The sequence below is a fragment of the Pantherophis guttatus genome, chromosome 3 (assembly GCF_059756535.1).
Source record: "Pantherophis guttatus breed Tessera chromosome 3, ASM5975653v1, whole genome shotgun sequence".
Taxonomy (NCBI): Eukaryota; Metazoa; Chordata; class Lepidosauria; order Squamata; family Colubridae; genus Pantherophis; species Pantherophis guttatus.
Window position 1 is genome coordinate 11,958,983 of NC_142065.1, and position 17,126 is coordinate 11,976,108.

A 17,126-nucleotide genomic window follows, 5' to 3' on the forward strand; every position below is an offset into this window, starting at 1 on the left:
CTGGCCAGCTGGTCTCCGTGTGCACCGGAGTGCCGTAAACCGGAGGAGCAGCTCCCTGGTATGCATGTGCGTGCCAGGAAGATGAGCTTCCGGTTTCTGGTGCACGCATGCACGCCATCCAGCTGGTTTTTGCGTGCGTACGTGTGCCAGAAACCAGAAGACAAGGTGACTGGTGCGCATGTGCATGCTGGAAACTAGAAGCTCAGCTTCCTGGCGTGCCAGGGAGCTCCTCTTCCGGTTTTCGGAGCTCCCCCACGCACACACGTGCGCTCCCGTTTCGGCACTTGATGCCGAAAAGGTTTGCCAACACTGTCCTAGTGGAAACTTTTTTTTAAAGGAAAAAAAAATTAGGAATACATTATTCCAGCTCTTAAAATGCCGGGGAGGGTGTTATAATTTTTTAAAATATTTACTTTCCTATTTGTAGCACTAGATATAGCCGCGATTTTCTTTAATTGATAACTAATTAATGGGTTGTTATCCAAGCTCCTTTGGATGGAAAGTAGAGGAAAAGAACATAACACTTGGCAAGAACATTATTTTGTACGTACCCTTTACTTTTTTTTTTTTTAACCACTAACTTAGTAGCTATATAGTTTTGCTATTGATATTCTTACCCATAGTCGAGAATCCATAAGTGTTGAGATTTTGTGGGGTGGGGATGTCTCATCTGTACTTTTCAGAGATTAATTTTTTAAAATTAATTTTTCTCCCTGTTAATTTCTGCGGCACAGTCTAAAACAGGGGTCTCCAACCTTGGCAACTTTTAAGACTTGTAGATTTCAACTCCCAGAATTCCTCAGCCAGAAAAGCTTTGCTGGCTGAGGAATTTTAGGAGTTGAAGTCCACAAATCTTAAAAGTTGCTAAGGTTTGGAGACCCCTCGTCTAAAACATTCAAAAATGTAAGCGAAAGCATATTGAAAATAAGGCTTTAAAGAATATTATAGGCTAGATTCTTCCATACCAATTGAGTAAATGTGGCCTGTTTTCGGTATGTTGTAAACTGTGCTAGTTAATTCACGAGACTAAAACTGCAGAAAATTGGCTGGCTCTAGAGCAAGGGTAGGGAACAACGGCCTTGTTATGACTTGTGGACTTCAACTCCCAGAATTCCTGAGCCTCAGGAATTCTGGGAGTTGAAGTCCCAAGTCATAAAGGGGCCATCATTCCCTACCCCTGCTCTAGAGCAGGGGTTTCAAACTCAATTTCATTGAGGGCCGCATCAGGGTTATGTTTGACCTCGGGGGGGGGGGGCGTGGCCAGGGGGGCACCTGTGGTAACCCAAGCCCTCTGCCAGCCAAAACGGGCTCCCGATCTCCATTTCCGGCTGCAACGGCCTCCTGCAACCCTCTGCCAGCAAAAACAGAGCTTGGGGCTCCGTTTTCGCTGGCAGAAGCACCATCGACCGGTCCTTCATTGTTTCCAGTGCGGCCCTATGGGCCGCATCTGGCCCCGGGGCCTTGAGTTTGACACCCCTGCTCTAGAGTAACAGTCCCTGTTCACTTGAACACATGCTGTGTTTATTTATAATGCTAAGCCAGAATTTTATTTATTACATTTTATGCCACCCATCTTCCCTACAATGTGACTCTGGAATTCTTCAAACATAGTTTGTTAAATCTGCATTGTATTCTTCTGAGGATACAACATTACAAACTTTGTGAAGCCAATTCTATACCTACCAACTTATGACTCAGTTCACCCACTGCTAAACAAAGAATCTTGAGTTGAGGAGCATTTAAAAAAAAAAAATCTGCATTTTGGCCTTCCAGAGTGCAAATATATGTCCTGGTAATATTGCTGACTGTCAGAAAAAGATCAGTGGGTTGTTTTTTGGGGGGAGTGGGTGGGTTAACTAAGGTGAAAATACACAGAATAAATGTGTATTTTAATACACAATAATTTTAATCTGCTGGGGGAAAAAAAACTCAAAATCACAGTATGAAAATTAAGCAGTTTTTGCTAAAAGCTCAATGTACATTTGTCTATGGAGATTCTCAGTTACCCAGGTTAAAAGTGCTTGGGAATGAAAGGAATATAAATCCTTCCCTTCTCCACCATTCAATCAGAACTGAGGAAGCTTCTTGGATGAGAAGTGAAACGTCTTCAATTAAATACTTTTCAGAATACCTTGGGCCCGATTAAAATCTAAAAGGAGACCAATGCATTTCAAAGGAATTGCACGCGGAATAATTGAAACACATCTGGGTTGGGATATTCCGATGCCAAACCAGTTGGGTGAACAGAAAGCAAGAGATATATTCAGTGATGTGCTTGTCACACAACCCACAAACATCTTCCAGCTGCTTGGCGGTCCATCAGATCCGAAGGATGCTAGGTTGTCGATGATCTTATGAAAAAAATAATAATCATCCAGTCAACAAAAGCTGTATGACCTCTTGGTTTCTCAAACAGGTTTCGTACGTCAAAAGAGGAAGTGGGAAGAAGTGACGGAAGAACCTCTGCAAGGATTATTAACAACGGCACCAAAATGTACCAGACCGTTCAAACATCGCCTCGTTGCCAGTACTGTAATGCACTGTTCCATATCCAGCATGAAATGAATACTATTTCACATACAAACGCTTCTTTGTGCTACAGCGGTATCCAACATCTTACGATCCATCAATCATCAATCATTTAAAAAGAAGAAGAAAAAAAAAAGACTTGCCCATACATCCAAGTTCCAAAAAAATGGACATAAATATTGAAACAAATTTGACACAGGCGCTTGTCATTTTATTGCTGATAGTTTCCATACTGGCCCTGTTAAACAATGGGAAAGTGAATAAGAGAGAGAAATTAATGTAAATACTGTATTTTTTGTACTATAAGACGCACCTGACTATAAGATGCACATAAATTTAGAAGAGGAAAACAACAAAAAAACTTTTGGGACCTCCCTTTTTTCGGGCCTTTTTCGGCCCTTTTCCAGCCTTTTTTGGCCCGTTTTTGAGACTTTTTTCGGCCCGTTTTTGAGGCTTTTTTGGCCCATTTTCAAGGCTTTTTTTGGCCCGTTTTCAAGGCTTTTTTCCAGTGGTGAGTTGCTCCTGTCCGGTTCTATAGAACCGGTAATAAAACCTGTGGGAGGCTCCGCCTACCTGGCACAATGTCATCATTGGTGATCTGCGCATGTGCAGAAGAGTGAGCGAGTGAGTGAAGCGAGCGCACATGTGCGATCCCGCTGCGAACCAGTAGTAAAGGTAAGTGGAACCCACCCCTGCTTTTTTCGGCCTGTTTTTTCAGAAAATGGGCTGAAAAGAGCCTCGGAAATGGGCCGAAAAAAGGCCTGAAAAAGCCCGAAAAAAGGCCTGAAAATGGGGCATGCGGAGGCCAAAAAACAGCCGGTGGGTGGGCGGGGCTTCGGCAATATTCAGTCTATAAGTCGCAGTTGGGAGACAAAAAAGTGCAACTTATAGTCCAAAAAATACATTTCTACACACAGTGTTAAGTACGCCCTTCTTTTCCATTAGAGAATTTAAGGACAGCAAAGAAAAACTTTCCGAATATCTGTCAGATTTTCTCAAAAGTAAACAAGAAGGGCAAAGAGATAATCTTCTTCACGTTTAGAGTTGATAAAGATTAGGAAAAATACCTGAAGGGAGAACAGAAGAAAAATTCAAGCAAGAACAGGTAACCTTTGACTTTCAACCATTTGTTTAGTGACTGTTTGAAATTACAATAGAACTGAAAAAAGTGACATGAGCATTTTTCAAACTTATGACCATAACAGCATCCCCACAGACACGCAAACAAAATCCAAAGGCTTGGCAACTGATTCATATTTATGATGGCTGCAGTGTCATGTGATCCCCTTTTGTGATCTTCTGACAACCCTATTCCTAACTTAACAATTGTGGCAAGAAAAGCCATATAATGGGGCAAAACCCACTTAACAACTGTCTTGCTTAGCAACAGAAATTTTGGGCTCAACTGTGGTCTTAAGTCGAGGACTGCCTGTACTGATTGTTTCTCAAATACCAGGTCCATCTTTGAGGCCACAGATACCAAAATGCCCTTTCTCTTAAAAAAAAAATTCCTTCAAATTTCATTAGTTCTTGGTGATTTTTCTTTCAAGAAACCTCGCTTGCAATCCATTTTCATCTTTTAAAGAGGTCATCCTTCTGGCTTTAGTTTTGGAAGCTCACAGACACCCTACTTGGAATATTGTGGGTGCAATGCTATTTGACCCCCTTGAGTGAAATGAAAGTAAATTTCACTAAATATTTCAGAGAAAACATAACATTAAACACAGTAGAAGTGTTCTCAACACAGGGCAGATTCTCTGCCCTGAAAACAAGTAGCTGAAGCAAATCAGTCTTAAAAGTAAAGGTAAAGGTTCCCCTCGCACATATGTGCTAGTCGTTCCCGACTCTAGGGGGCGGTGCTCATCTCCGTTTCAAAGCCGAAGAGCCAGCGCTGTCCAAAGACGTCTCCGTGGTCATGTGGCCGGCATGACTCAACGCCAAAGGCACACGGAACGCTGTTCCCTTCCTACCAAAGGTGGTCCCTATTTTTCTACTTGCATTTTTTACATGCTTTCGAACTGCTAGGTTGGCAGAAGCTGGGACAAGTAATGGGAACTCACCCCGTTACACGGCACTAGGGATCTGAACCGCTGAACTGCTGACCTTTTGATCTACAAGCTCAGTGTCAAAGCCACTGAGGCACCACGTTCTAATCGGTCTTATTTCCCAACTATTTCTGTAAAGTTCCCCTACCTGGAGCTTCCCAATACCTTTTCCGTCTACGATTCTCATTTTGTCCAGCCTAACGTTTCTCATGTCAGTTCCATCCCTTCCCAGCTTACCTGTTCATAGCCGTAAGACCTCTGTTGCTGCGCAGATGGTCCGGTTTGTGAAGCTCTGTAGCTTCCATACTGTTGGCCCTGTCCCTGTTGATAGCTAGAATACTGTGATGACGTTCCTTGGGCAGGTCCTGGAAAAAACATACAAAAACAGCAGAAGTCTTGACAAGAGTTCAAAATCCCAAATTGTGAGTTCTTTGGTTTTGGGCTGATTTTCTGTGACCGGTTTTCTTTTCATAGTTTTATCGATCAGGAGGTTTGGCAGAAAGAACCGGGAAGCTGCAATTTCTCACCAATCTTTGAAACAGGTCGAGCGCGTGGCCAGAGAGAGGAAAGTTGAGGAAAAGTAACACATTGTACTTGAAGCTGTAGAAAGTGAAGCGCTCTTCAAATAGAATAGAATAGAATAGAATAGAATAGAATAGAATAGAATAGAATAGAATAGAATAGAATAGAATAGAATAGAATAGAATAGAATAGAATAGGAGTTGGAAGGGACCTTGGAGATCTTCTAGTCCAACCCCCTGCCCAGGCAGGAAACCCTACACCACTTCAGACAAATGGTTATCCAACATCTTCTTAAAAATTTCCAGTGTTGGAGCATTCACAACTTCTGCAGGCAAATGGTCAGTTAAGTAAGGTCGCTTAAGGACCAAGTGGGGAGAGCAGTAATGAGGGTTATTTTAAGTAAAGCAAACACATAAGTGCCCAGCTTAACAACTCTCATGACTTGCAACCATAATGGGCCAGCTCCATTACGTACAGGTGGTCCTTCACTTACGACCACAACCGAGACCAAAATTTCTGGCTAAGCGAGATACTTGTTAAGTGAGTTTTGCCCCATTTTATTACCTTCCTTGCCAGAGTTAAGTGAATCAATGCAGTTGTTAAGTTAGTACCACGGTTGTTAAGTGAATCTGGCTTCCCCATTGGTTTTGTTTGTCAAAAGGTCGCACAAAGTGCTTACATGACCCCAGGGCACTGCAATCGGCATAAATATGAGTCGATTGCCAGGCATCTGAATTTTGATTGCATGACCATGGAGATGATGAAAAACGGTCGTAAGTCACTTTTTCAATTTCTCTCCAACCTTTGTTGTAACTTCAAACGGTCACTAAACAAACTGTTGTAAGTCGAGGACTACTTGTTCTCAAAGCCAGTGTCAACACTGAAGCTGACCTGATCGCAGCCATTTTGAGGCTTCAGTGTTGCCACACTGGAGCTGAGGGATAGGGATAGGAGGGAATAGAGATAGCTGGAGTTTTGTAGCCAAAATAAAACACTTTCCCCTGGGAACCAAGGACATTCTAACACCTGGCCGGAGAGAGGAGGAGCGATGTTACCAGGCAACTGGACAGGAACCTTGATTGGACCATGTGACTGTCTGGGGAAGGGGAAAAACTTTTACTTTTAATTAGGTGAAAACCGCGGGAACCTTCAGAGTCGGTTTTCACCAGAACTGGGCCAATATGATATATCCAATAAAACTATTCTTTGAGGAATCTACTTGCCTCGGAGGTTTGTTTGCTATGGGTGTATTACTTGGAAGCCTGACAGCCAGAACTCTTGCTTGTTAGGAACATCTCCTGGACCTCAATCTTTGTTGGAAACATCTCTTCTGCTCCTTAACCTGCCTGTTAGGATATGGTTTGAGCCTAACAAGTTGTCCAGGCAATATATGTGTTCTGTGACTTTAATATGAATTATGTATTGTGTGACTTTAAAGTTTTACTGCTGATTCATTGTAATGCTGAGTCATGCTGTAATTAGATAATCACTAGTTGTAAACGTATTTAAGAAAGGTACTGTAAAGTATTCAGTTGATGATAAGCTACCATTGTGTGAGGAGTTGCTACCATTGTGCTATCATCGTTGGATGGATCTGCTACCATTGTGGTTTGTGAACCAGAGAGAGTTTGTTATTCTAACCAACTACTTGGTTTGTGTGGTAAGAAGATTTTTGTATCACTGGACTGATTTAACTGGCAAAGACTTGGATTGATTTAAAAGACTATGAGATTGTTTTTTCACTATAAAGTAAACTTTTGATAAACCAGTTTGCACATCTCTTATTCATTGCTCTCAGCAACGTTTCCCTGTGCTCTACACTCTGCTGGTTGGTAACACAACAATATCCTTAACACTGCCTTTCTTCAACTTCTAGTTCCTCTTGCGAAGTCACCCCAGGTTTTTGATTGCTGGTCTGGAATTCAGCTCTGGAATAAAGAACTTCCTTCTAAGCTCTTCCAGCTATCTATCTTTGAGGCTCTTTCCATGGACTTGACATGCTTTTTGTTCCAGTTACGAGGCGAGAACCCCCTGAAGGTTTCGCTTTGTGTGAAAGGCTTGATCTGAGTTGCAACCATTAGCTTTGTGTTAACTCTCTTTATGCACCAAATTCCTTTACAGCCCAGCTAATTGCAGCAGTTAGAATCAATGTGCTAATTCACTGAGGTTATTGTTCAGCCTTGAACTAAAAACTGGAGTGTTCAGTTTAGTCTGGGCTGGTGTGGAAGTCTCCCCTCAGGGTCCAATCTTACTGGGTAACCTGCCTTCCAGTTGTGATGGAATGGGGAATGGGACAACTTGCCACAGCCAACTTGCTGCAGGACAGTTTAACAATTCAACTGAATTATTTAAAATAAATCCAAAAAACGTTTCAATTTTTGTCATTCACATTTCATTCCGTCCTTCTTTTGGCATCCTTTCTTTAATGATTCTATCCCACCATTTCTTTGATATTAGTGTAACTCTTGTCCAGCAGTGAGTTGGCCATGGCAAGTTGGTAGTGGTGAGTTGGCCGTGGTGAGTTAGCCATAGTGGGTTGGCCGTCAAGTTGGCCGTGGTGAGTTAGCCGTGGTGAGTTGGCCGTGGTGAGTTGGCCGTGGCGAGTTGGCCGTGGTGAGTTGGCCGTGGCGAGTTAGCCATGGTGAGTTGGCCATGATGAGTTGGTCATGGCGAGTTGGCCATGATGAGTTGGCCATGGCGAGTTGGCCATGGTGAGTTAGCCATGGTGAGTTGGCCATCAAGTTGGCCGTGGCGAGTTAGCCGTAGTGAGTTAGCCATGGTGAGTTGGCCATCAAGTTGGCTGTGGCGAGTTAGCCATGGTGAGTTGGCTGTGGTGAGTTAGCCATGGTGAGTTAGCTATGGTGAGTTGGCCGTGGTGAGTTGGCCATGGTGAGTTAGCTATGGTGAATTAGCTGTGGTGAGTTAGCCGTGGTGAGTTAGCTATGGTGAGTTGGCCATGGTGAGTTGGCCATAGTGAGTTGGCCCTGGCAAATTGGCCGTGATGAATTGTCATAAACCCGATGGGAGGTAGTCCTCGAATTAAATCCACAATTGAGCCCAACATTTCCACTGCTAAGCAAGACAACTCCATTTCGCAATCTTTTTTCCATGGTTGTTAAGATAATCGTTGCAGCTGTTAAATGAGCCACGTGGTTGTTGAGTGAATCTGGCTTCTCCACTGACTTTTGCTTGTCAGAAGCCAGCTGTGAAGGTCACAAATGGTGATGATATGATCCCAGGACAGTGCAAACACCATAAATACATGCCATTTGCCAAGCGCCTGAATTTTGATCACGTGACCATTAGAATGCAACAGCCATAAGTGTGAGAATCAGTCATAAGTCACTTTTTTCAGGGCTATTGTAACTCTGAAAGGTCACTCAACGAATGCTTATAAGTTGAGTACTGCCTGTATTGAATACATCATTGGACACCTATACACCAAACCACCAAGAAACAAGCCACATCTGAATCTGGTCAGTCTTCCTCAGCACAATCTGGTGTGAAGACACAGGGTTCTGGGGACAGACCTTGTTAAGCATTTCTCCCCGTCTTCCTAAGAAACTGAAGTCAGAATTGACATTTTCTGGTCAACAAAAATGCACAATGGGGGATTTACTCACCATATCCTTGTTGCTGTCCTGGATAACTTTGTTGATTTGAGTATTGCTGTTGGGAATACGTTTGCTGCTGGGCAGCTCCTTGCTGGTATCCGGCTTGTTGCTGGCTGTATTGGGAATTCCCTAAAGACAACAGAACAGCATAATGGATTGGCAGGATTATAATATACACAAGGAAGGTCAGCATATACATTCCATTTCTCTAGTGTAACACAGGAACACAGCAACAGCATCAGAGTATAGCACACAAGCCAACAAAAGCCCTTCCAAACATCCTAAGCCAGTGATGGCTAACCTTTTTGTGCCATCATGTGCCAGGAGGGGGGGGCGGGGGAGGTTCACGCACACGCGTGCCCACACCCATAATTCTATGCGCCCCGCCCTGCGCGTGCTACCCCCCATGCTCCTGGCACGCAATGGCCCGTAGGCCCATTTTCCTTGATCACCTGGCTCCAGATCGTCTCTATGCATCTGGGGAGGGCGAAAACAGCCTTTCCCACCTCCTTGGAGGCCCTCCGGAGGCCTGAAACGGCCCATTTCCCAACTCCCAGTTGGACAGGAAGTGATGTTTTTTGCTGTCCTCAGCCTCCACAGACTCCTAGAGAGGCTAGGTCGAGTTGGCCATGCCCTCCATGGCCACGCCCATCCCCGGCCCTCCGAGGTCAAACACAACCTTGATGCGACCCTCAATGAAATCGAGTTTGACACTCCTGCTCTAAGACTGCCTCCACCAACACTGAAAGGCAAGATATCAGAATATAAACTGACAGCAAACCGCAGTCCTTACTAGCACTGATGTTACCTAGTTTGGGTAAGGAAACGTCTGCAAGAAAACAAGTGAGCTCAGAGAGCACCAAGGACCTCTCACACAGGAACATCTGTTATTCATTTAAAATACAGATGTTTATAGAGGTTTGTGTGAATGTTTACTCTTTACCTACTTACTTGTTTATACTGTAACATTTACATGTGCAAAGGAGAACGGTGGAGTGGCAAGTGGCTGTGAATTGCCTACCCCTGCATACTTCATTACGGCAATTTAAAGGCGTGATTGCATTTTGGAAAATTGACTTGATTTGCAAGATCGCTGATCCCCCTACCTCCTTCGTAGTAGTGCTGTGTGGAATCTTCAAATGATCGATCATAGCTTTGCTCAGAATAAGACGACTGCTGATACGCATAATCACCGTGGCCTATTTTCAGATAACAAAAAAATAAATAAAAGACAGTTATGTCAGAAACAGAGTTTTAAAAAAATATTTCTGTGCATTAGAAAAGGAAGAGGCATACGACATAGAGTAAAAGGGAGAAGGGAGCCTTTATGCTACATTTTTATCTTAATTTTTTTTTGCATCAAACTATTTACAGTTTGTTTGACAGCATTCTAGGCTTTGGAGTTTGCTGCTACAAACTCTTTTAAGAGACTCTTTGCACTCTTTTACAAACTGCAATTTTCCACAGAAAAAGGAAAAGCGAATACATTTCTCTAATAAATGTATTAGAAAATACATTTCTCTAAGATGATTAGGGGATTGGAGGCTGAAACATGAAGATCGGTTGCAGGAACTGGGTATGTCTAGTTTAATGAAAAGAAGGACTAGAGGAGACATGATAGCAGTCTTCCAATATCTCAGGGGCCGCCACAAAGAGGGAGTCAAACTATTCTCCAAAGCACCTGAGGGTAGGACAAGAAGCAATGGGTGGAAACTAATCAAGGAGAGAAGCAACTTAGAACTCAGGAGAAATTTCCTGACAGTGAGAACAATTAATCAGCGGAATAACTTGCCTCCAGAAGTTGTGAATGCTCTAATACTGGAAGTTTTTAAGAAGATGTTGGATAACCATTTGTCTGAAGTGGGGTAGGGTTTCCTGCCTAAGCAGGGGGTTGGACTAGAAGACCTCCAAGGTCCCTTCCAACTCTATTATTCTATTTCTATTTCTATTTCTATTTCTATTTCTATTTCTATTTCTATTTCTATTTCTATTTCTATTTCTATTTCTATTATTTCTATTCCTATTCCTATTCCTATTCTATTCTTTCAGGTCAGAACCTCTAGTTTATCATTTTCTTTTATGTTCTAAGCCTCTTGCCATTCAGTGACACGTGGGCATATGTCTCTCTCTGTTCAGCACCATTACCGTCAGGATAATATTGCTGGTTCATAGGTTCTGAGGATCCTTGCCCATGACTGTACTGCTCACTGTAGTATTCCTCCTGACCCATGTACTGCTGAGAAGAACCTGAAAGACACAGAAAACATTAACAACAGTCTGCAGCATTGAAAATTCTTACATTGGGATTAGAGTTGAAAAGGTGTTCTCACGACGCAAACCTTAGCCTATTTTTATAGGCAACTGAAGGATATCACTAAGTCAGATCACGGAAGTCAGTGAGAAATTAGGAATAAAGTGTTGAAAAGGGGTTCATGTTTTTTAAAAAATATTAAATATCCACCCTGGCCATGCCCACCCCTGGCCACACCCACTCTGCACCCCCCTTCCCCGAGATCAAACACAACCCTGATGCGGCCCTCAATGAAATCGGGTTTGACACTCCTGCATTAGAGTATTTGTTATTTTGAGGGGGTCCTTGGTGCTCTCTGAGCTTGCTTGTTTGAATAGAATAGAATAAAATAGAATTCTTTATTGGCCAAATGTGATTGGACACACAAGGAATTTGTCTTGGTTCATATGCTCTCAGTGTACATAAAAGAAAAGATATGTTCATCAAGAATCATAAGGTACAACACTTAATGATAGGGAACAAATAAGCAATCAAATCAGGGGTGAAATGCTCCCGGTTCGGACCGGATCACCTGATCCAGTAGCGATGGAGGCGGGTGGTTCGGAGAACCGGTAGCAAAAATTCCCGCCCCCCCATGCCCAGCTGAGCTGCACAATCATCAGAGGCTTTTTTTTTAACTTTTAAAAGCATTTTTTCTACAACTTCCGCCAAAAAAATACTTTTAAAAGTAAAAAAAAAAGTCTCTGATGATCCTGCGGCTCGTCAAAGGCATTTAGAAGAAAAAAACCCCTTTTTTTCTTTTAAATGCTCTGATGATCCCAGCTGGATTGGCAGATCGTCAAGAGCATTTAAAAGAAAAAAACCCTTTTTTTATGCTCTGACCCTTTTTAAATGCTCTGACGAACCCAGCTGAGTTCCCTGATCGGCAGAGGCTTTTTAAAAAAAACCTCTGCCGATCAGGGAACTCAGCTTGGATCGTCAGAGCCTTTTGAAAGCATTTTTTTACAACCTCTTCGCCGAAGAGGTTGTAGAAAAAATGGTTTTAAAAGTAAAAAAAAAAAAAAATTGGCCACGCCCACCGTCACATTACCCCCCCCCCCCCACCAAGCCACACCCATAGAACCGGTAGTAACAAATTTTAGATTTCACCCTTGAATCAAATTATATTTTTTTCTTACAGATGTTTCATTACCCTAACTAGGTAACATCATCACGCTAGACCGTCTGTTATTTTTATTTCCAACAGCTTTCCTTGGGGTGCCATAAAGCTGGGATCCTCACAAGTATTGGGAAGGTTGCTGCTTGCTATTTGCCCAACAGTCTCTGGGAATCTTTATCCATCGGGAAACCCCTTCTTTTACACTCACCTTGCTGTGAAGCTCGATAAGAGCCCATTGGCCGCTGCCCCATGAGGCTGTTCCCTTGATTACTCTGGCTCATCATGGCAATGGAAGACTGCCCTTGGTAATGTTGGGTTCCCGCTTGCGGGGAGTTGTAATGTGATGTTGCTGCTTGCTGGTGAATCATGGAAACTGCAACACAAAGAAATGCAAGATGGGTTTCCACGGCACGCTTAACTTGGCTGCTGAATTAACCCAGTTTCTGAGTTTGCACAAAGTCCTAAACCATTAAACCCATTAATTGAACTAAGACTGCTTGGGTTGACCAAACATGCTAAGTTCCAGAGAAAGGAACCAATAGTATTAACACCCTACATCCCTCTCACAGTTACTACTGCTGAGCCAGGTACTCGACAGAGTTGGAAGGGACCTTGTAGGTCATCTAGTCCAACCCCGCCACCCAAGCAGGAGACCCTACACCATTTCTGACAGATGGCAGTCCAGTCTCTTCTTGAAAGCTTCCAGGGATGAAGCTGCCACAACTTCCGAAGGCAACTTCTATTCCATTGGTTGATGGCTCTCACTGATAGAAAATTCCTCCTTATTTCCAGGTTGAATCTCTCCTTGTTCAGTTTCCATCCATTATTCCTTGTCTGGCCTTTGGGTGCCTTGGAAAATACCTTGACCCCTTATTTGGAAAATAGGTCGACCCCCTAGCCTAAATATTCCTATTCTAGACCTCTGCATTTGCTTTTTCCTCCCTAACAGCCGAGGTGGTGCAGTGGTTAGAGTGCAGTACTGCAGCTACTTCAGCTGACTGCTAGTTCAGCAGATCAGCGGATCAAATCTCACCGGCTCAAGGTTGACTCAGCCTTCCATCCTTCCGAGGTGGGTAAAATGAGGACCCAGATTGTTGGGGACAATATGCTATTTAGTATACTGTCTTTGGTGTAAGCCGCTCAGAGTCCTCAGAGAGTAGGCGGCATAGAAATGTGACAAATTAATTAATTAATTAATTAATTAATTGCAGGACATTTACTTTTCTCACCACTGCACTGCATCTCATTGGGTGGTTTCATTAATGAATTAATGCCATGAATTGATTGCAATTATTGAAAACCAAGGGTGGGCACTTGTAAACCAAAGAGGCTGCATTGGTCAAAGCAGGGCAAAGGGCAAAGGTTAAGTCAACTGTACCTGGGTTGGATTGCATGCTGAGATTTGCTCGCGAGACATAGTTGCCGATCGATCCCTGGCCTTGCATGGCAACGCTCTGAGATGCAGGCACCGTGTGGCTATAACTGGGCCCAGTTCCATGGCTACTGAGAGTCATGCTCAGGGAAGTCGTGGGCATAGTACTCTGGCCTGACTGCTGCATAGACACATGGTTGGGACCTAGGTAGAAAGCAAGCAGAAAGGGGGGGAAAAAAATAGACGTTCCAGTCTGCAAAACATTCTTTTTGATCAACAGCAGTGTCTGCATTATTATTTATTTAGCGTATGGTTGGTCACACACAGTATTAAAACACTTCATTTTTATAGGTTAAAAACAATAAAAACAATAAAAAAGCAGTAAGAAAACCTAAGAGGAAAACAGAAATAACATTTCAAAGTTTAATCTGTTGGTTATCACCTTTAAAGCGCTCCATGGCATAGGGCCTAGCTATCTTCAAGACCGCCTGCTGCCACCGACGATCTCCCATCGACCCGTGCGCTCCCACAGAGAGGGCCTCCTCGGGGTGCCATCAGTCAAACAGTGCAGGCTGGTGACCCCCAGGGGGAGGGCCTTCTCTGTGGGGGCACCTACCCTCTGGAATCAATTGCCTCCAGAGATAAGGAGAATCCAAGACCTCAGTGCCTTCCACCGTGCCCTTAAAACTTTCCTTTTCCAGCAAGCCGGGCTGGCCTAATTTTTAAAGTGTTTTTAAGTGTTTTGTTTATCGTTTTTAATTAATGGGGCCAAATTTATATATACTTTTAATTGTATTTTAATATTTGTATTTGATATTTTTACTTGGCTGTTCACCGCCCTGAGTCCTCAGGGAGAAGGGCGGTATACAAATTCAAAATAAAATTTTTTTAAAAAATGTCAAGTTTGGAGATCCAGTCAGTAGCTGCCGTTGTTATGCAGAGGAAGTCCCTAGAATCTCCTGGATACCTTCTGTTAGGGCATTCCCTCACTATATGCTGGATAGTCTGTCGAGGGGCCCCGCAATCACATTGTGCTGAAGGTGTCTTTCCCCATTTATACAGGGAGTCAGCACACACCCCATGAGTTGTTCTAATTCTATTATATGTCACCCATATGTGTCGGGGTAGGCTAAATCCTGGAGGTATACTACTAGGACTGATATGCTCGGAGACATCTTGGGGGGAACAGTGTCTGCAAAGAAGGGGCAACAAAACAAAACAAAGCAAAAAAACAAAAACAAAACACAACTCTCGTGTTACTTTCTCTGGGTCTGCCCCAATTCCTTGTAATATAATCCTTCTTGAGTTGCGGAGCCTGATCTCTTGACTCACTTTTTAAATGTCTTTAAAGGCGCTTCTCTTGGACAGACTTTTAATTATTGATCATCTAAATTCATTCTTAATGTTTTAGTTGTATGGCTTTCATCTTTTTATGGTAAATGGCAAGTAACTAAAGTAGATCTGTATGCAAAATGCATGTTGTTTTCTTCCTTCATTTTATTGTTTCTTGCTTTGGGATGTTAGATGCCCAGAATTATTTGGGAATTCAAGAGGCCTCTAAACTAGATAGATTAGATAGATAGATAGATAGATAGATAGATAGATAGATAGATAGATAGATAGATAGATAGATAGATAGATACAGACAGACAGACAGACAGACTTAAGTAGAGAGATATAATAGAGATATGAGAGACAGACAGACAGACAGTGAGACAGACAGACATACAGTAGATATAGAGATAGAAATAGAGATAGATGATAGACACAGACAGACATGTAGACATATAATAAAGTTAGATGAGAGAGAGACAGATAGAGAGATAGAGACAGACAGACAGACACCATAGATAGGCAGGCAGGCAGGCAGATACAGAAATAACAAAACAGCGACAATAATATCCTATGACTGTGATCCCTGAAAGGTTACGCAATAACAAATTGTTAAATCTTCGTAATTTCTTTAGGAATTATTTTCCACCCCTTTTCTCCCACACACAAACATTTTCTGGAATATTCTTGCAATGCAATGAAAGGAGAAACGGCTCAGCACCGATTCTGAAACTGGATCAATATTTTCACTCTCAGCTTCCCACATTTTGGGCATCCTGCAACCCTGGGGAAAGTGGTGGTTGCAGAATCCTAGCCGCCGCTATATGAGCTGAAATCACGCAAACGGTTTTTTCCATGGTTTTAGAAATACATTAAACCAGCCGCATTACTCAACCGTGGCCACCTGGACTTCAACTCCCAGAATACCCCAGCCGGCTCTAAATATTTGACCTTGATTAGTTGTAAAACCCCGCTCCAAGCACCCGTGATGCAGTTGCCAGGCAACCGTGGACCACTTACCATTGCTAATCTGACTCTGCATGAGAGATGATGTTGGAAGCCCTGTGCTGATTGCATCACTGAGATTGCTCTGTGAATGGAGAGACTGATTGGAGGCACTCTGACTCATTCCAGCTGGGCCGAGGTTCATGTTTTGTGTTGGTGGCTGTGAGATAGGAACAAAAAGACATTTCTTAAAGGAGCTGGGGGGGTTTCTTTCTTTCTTTCTAGATGGATGGATGGACCGATACAACTGATACTCAGGGAGGTTGACTTACAACCACAATTGAGCCCACAATTTATGTTGTTAAGTGAGACATTTGTTAGTTTTGCTGCCTTTTATGACCTTTCTTGCCTCAGTTGTTAAGTGAATCATTGCAGTTGATAAGCTAGTAACCCGGTTGTTAAGTGAATCTCACTTCCCCATTGACTTTCCTTGTCAAAGGTCGCAAAATTAGATCACGTGATCTCGGGACACTGCAATCGTCATAAAATACATGCCACTTGCCAAGCATCTAATTTTTGATCATGTGATCGTAGGGATGTTGCAAAGGTCGTAACTCTGAAAAACGGTCATCAGTTACTTCTTTCAGTGCCGTTGTAACTTTGAAGGATCACTAAATGAACTGGTGTACATTGAGGACTACCTGTAGTTAGATGTTCATCTCACCATCATGACTCTAGATCAGGGGTGTCAAACTGGCGGCCTATAGGCCAGATGTGTCACACACAGGCCATGCCCACCCCAATTCCATGAATGGGAAAAATGTCGTGAAAACATCACGTGATGACAATGTGACACTGGGAGTTTGACACCCGTGCTCTAGATAGCTCACTAAAAAACTTAAAACCAAAAGAATGAAAGACAATGAAAACAATAGACAAATCATCATCATCATCATCATCATCATCATCATCATCATCATCATCATCATCATCATAAGAGCCGTAGTGGTGCAGTTGTTAGAATGCAGTACTGCAGGCTACTTCTGCTGATCACAGGCTGCCTGCAATTTGGCAGTTCGAATCTCACCAGGCTCAAGGTTATTATTTATTAATTTATTTTATTAATCATATTTCTATGCCGCCCACTCTCCGAGGACTCTGGGCGGCTTACAACAATCGACAGTATACTAAATAGCATATTGCCCCCAACAATCTGGGTCCTCATTTTACCCACCTCGGAAGGATGGAAGGCTAAATCAACCTTGAGCTGGTGAGATTTGATCTGCTGATCTGCTGAACTAGCAGTCAGCTGAAGTAGCTGCAGTACAGCACTCTAACCACTGCGCCACCTTGGCTC

At 43.0% G+C, this 17,126-nt stretch overlaps 1 protein-coding gene across 2 annotated transcripts in view; it reads right to left on the reverse strand.

Moving 5' to 3' along the window:
- Positions 1-1,520: 1,520 nt before the first annotated feature.
- The window catches only part of SS18L1 (SS18L1 subunit of BAF chromatin remodeling complex), a 32,073-nt gene continuing 16,467 nt past the window's right edge, over positions 1,521-17,126 (reverse strand). For both annotated transcript variants that reach the window (XM_060689598.2, XM_060689597.2), the window contains 8 exons: positions 15,845-15,989; positions 13,499-13,696; positions 12,329-12,493; positions 10,856-10,957; positions 9,817-9,909; positions 8,720-8,839; positions 4,812-4,939; positions 1,521-2,767 (listed from right to left, as the gene is read on the reverse strand). In XM_060689598.2, coding sequence (XP_060545581.2) covers positions 2,741-2,767; positions 4,812-4,939; positions 8,720-8,839; positions 9,817-9,909; positions 10,856-10,957; positions 12,329-12,493; positions 13,499-13,696; positions 15,845-15,989 — 978 coding nt within the window. In that variant the 3' untranslated portion in view covers positions 1,521-2,740. The remainder of the gene's footprint in view (positions 2,768-4,811; positions 4,940-8,719; positions 8,840-9,816; positions 9,910-10,855; positions 10,958-12,328; positions 12,494-13,498; positions 13,697-15,844; positions 15,990-17,126) is intronic.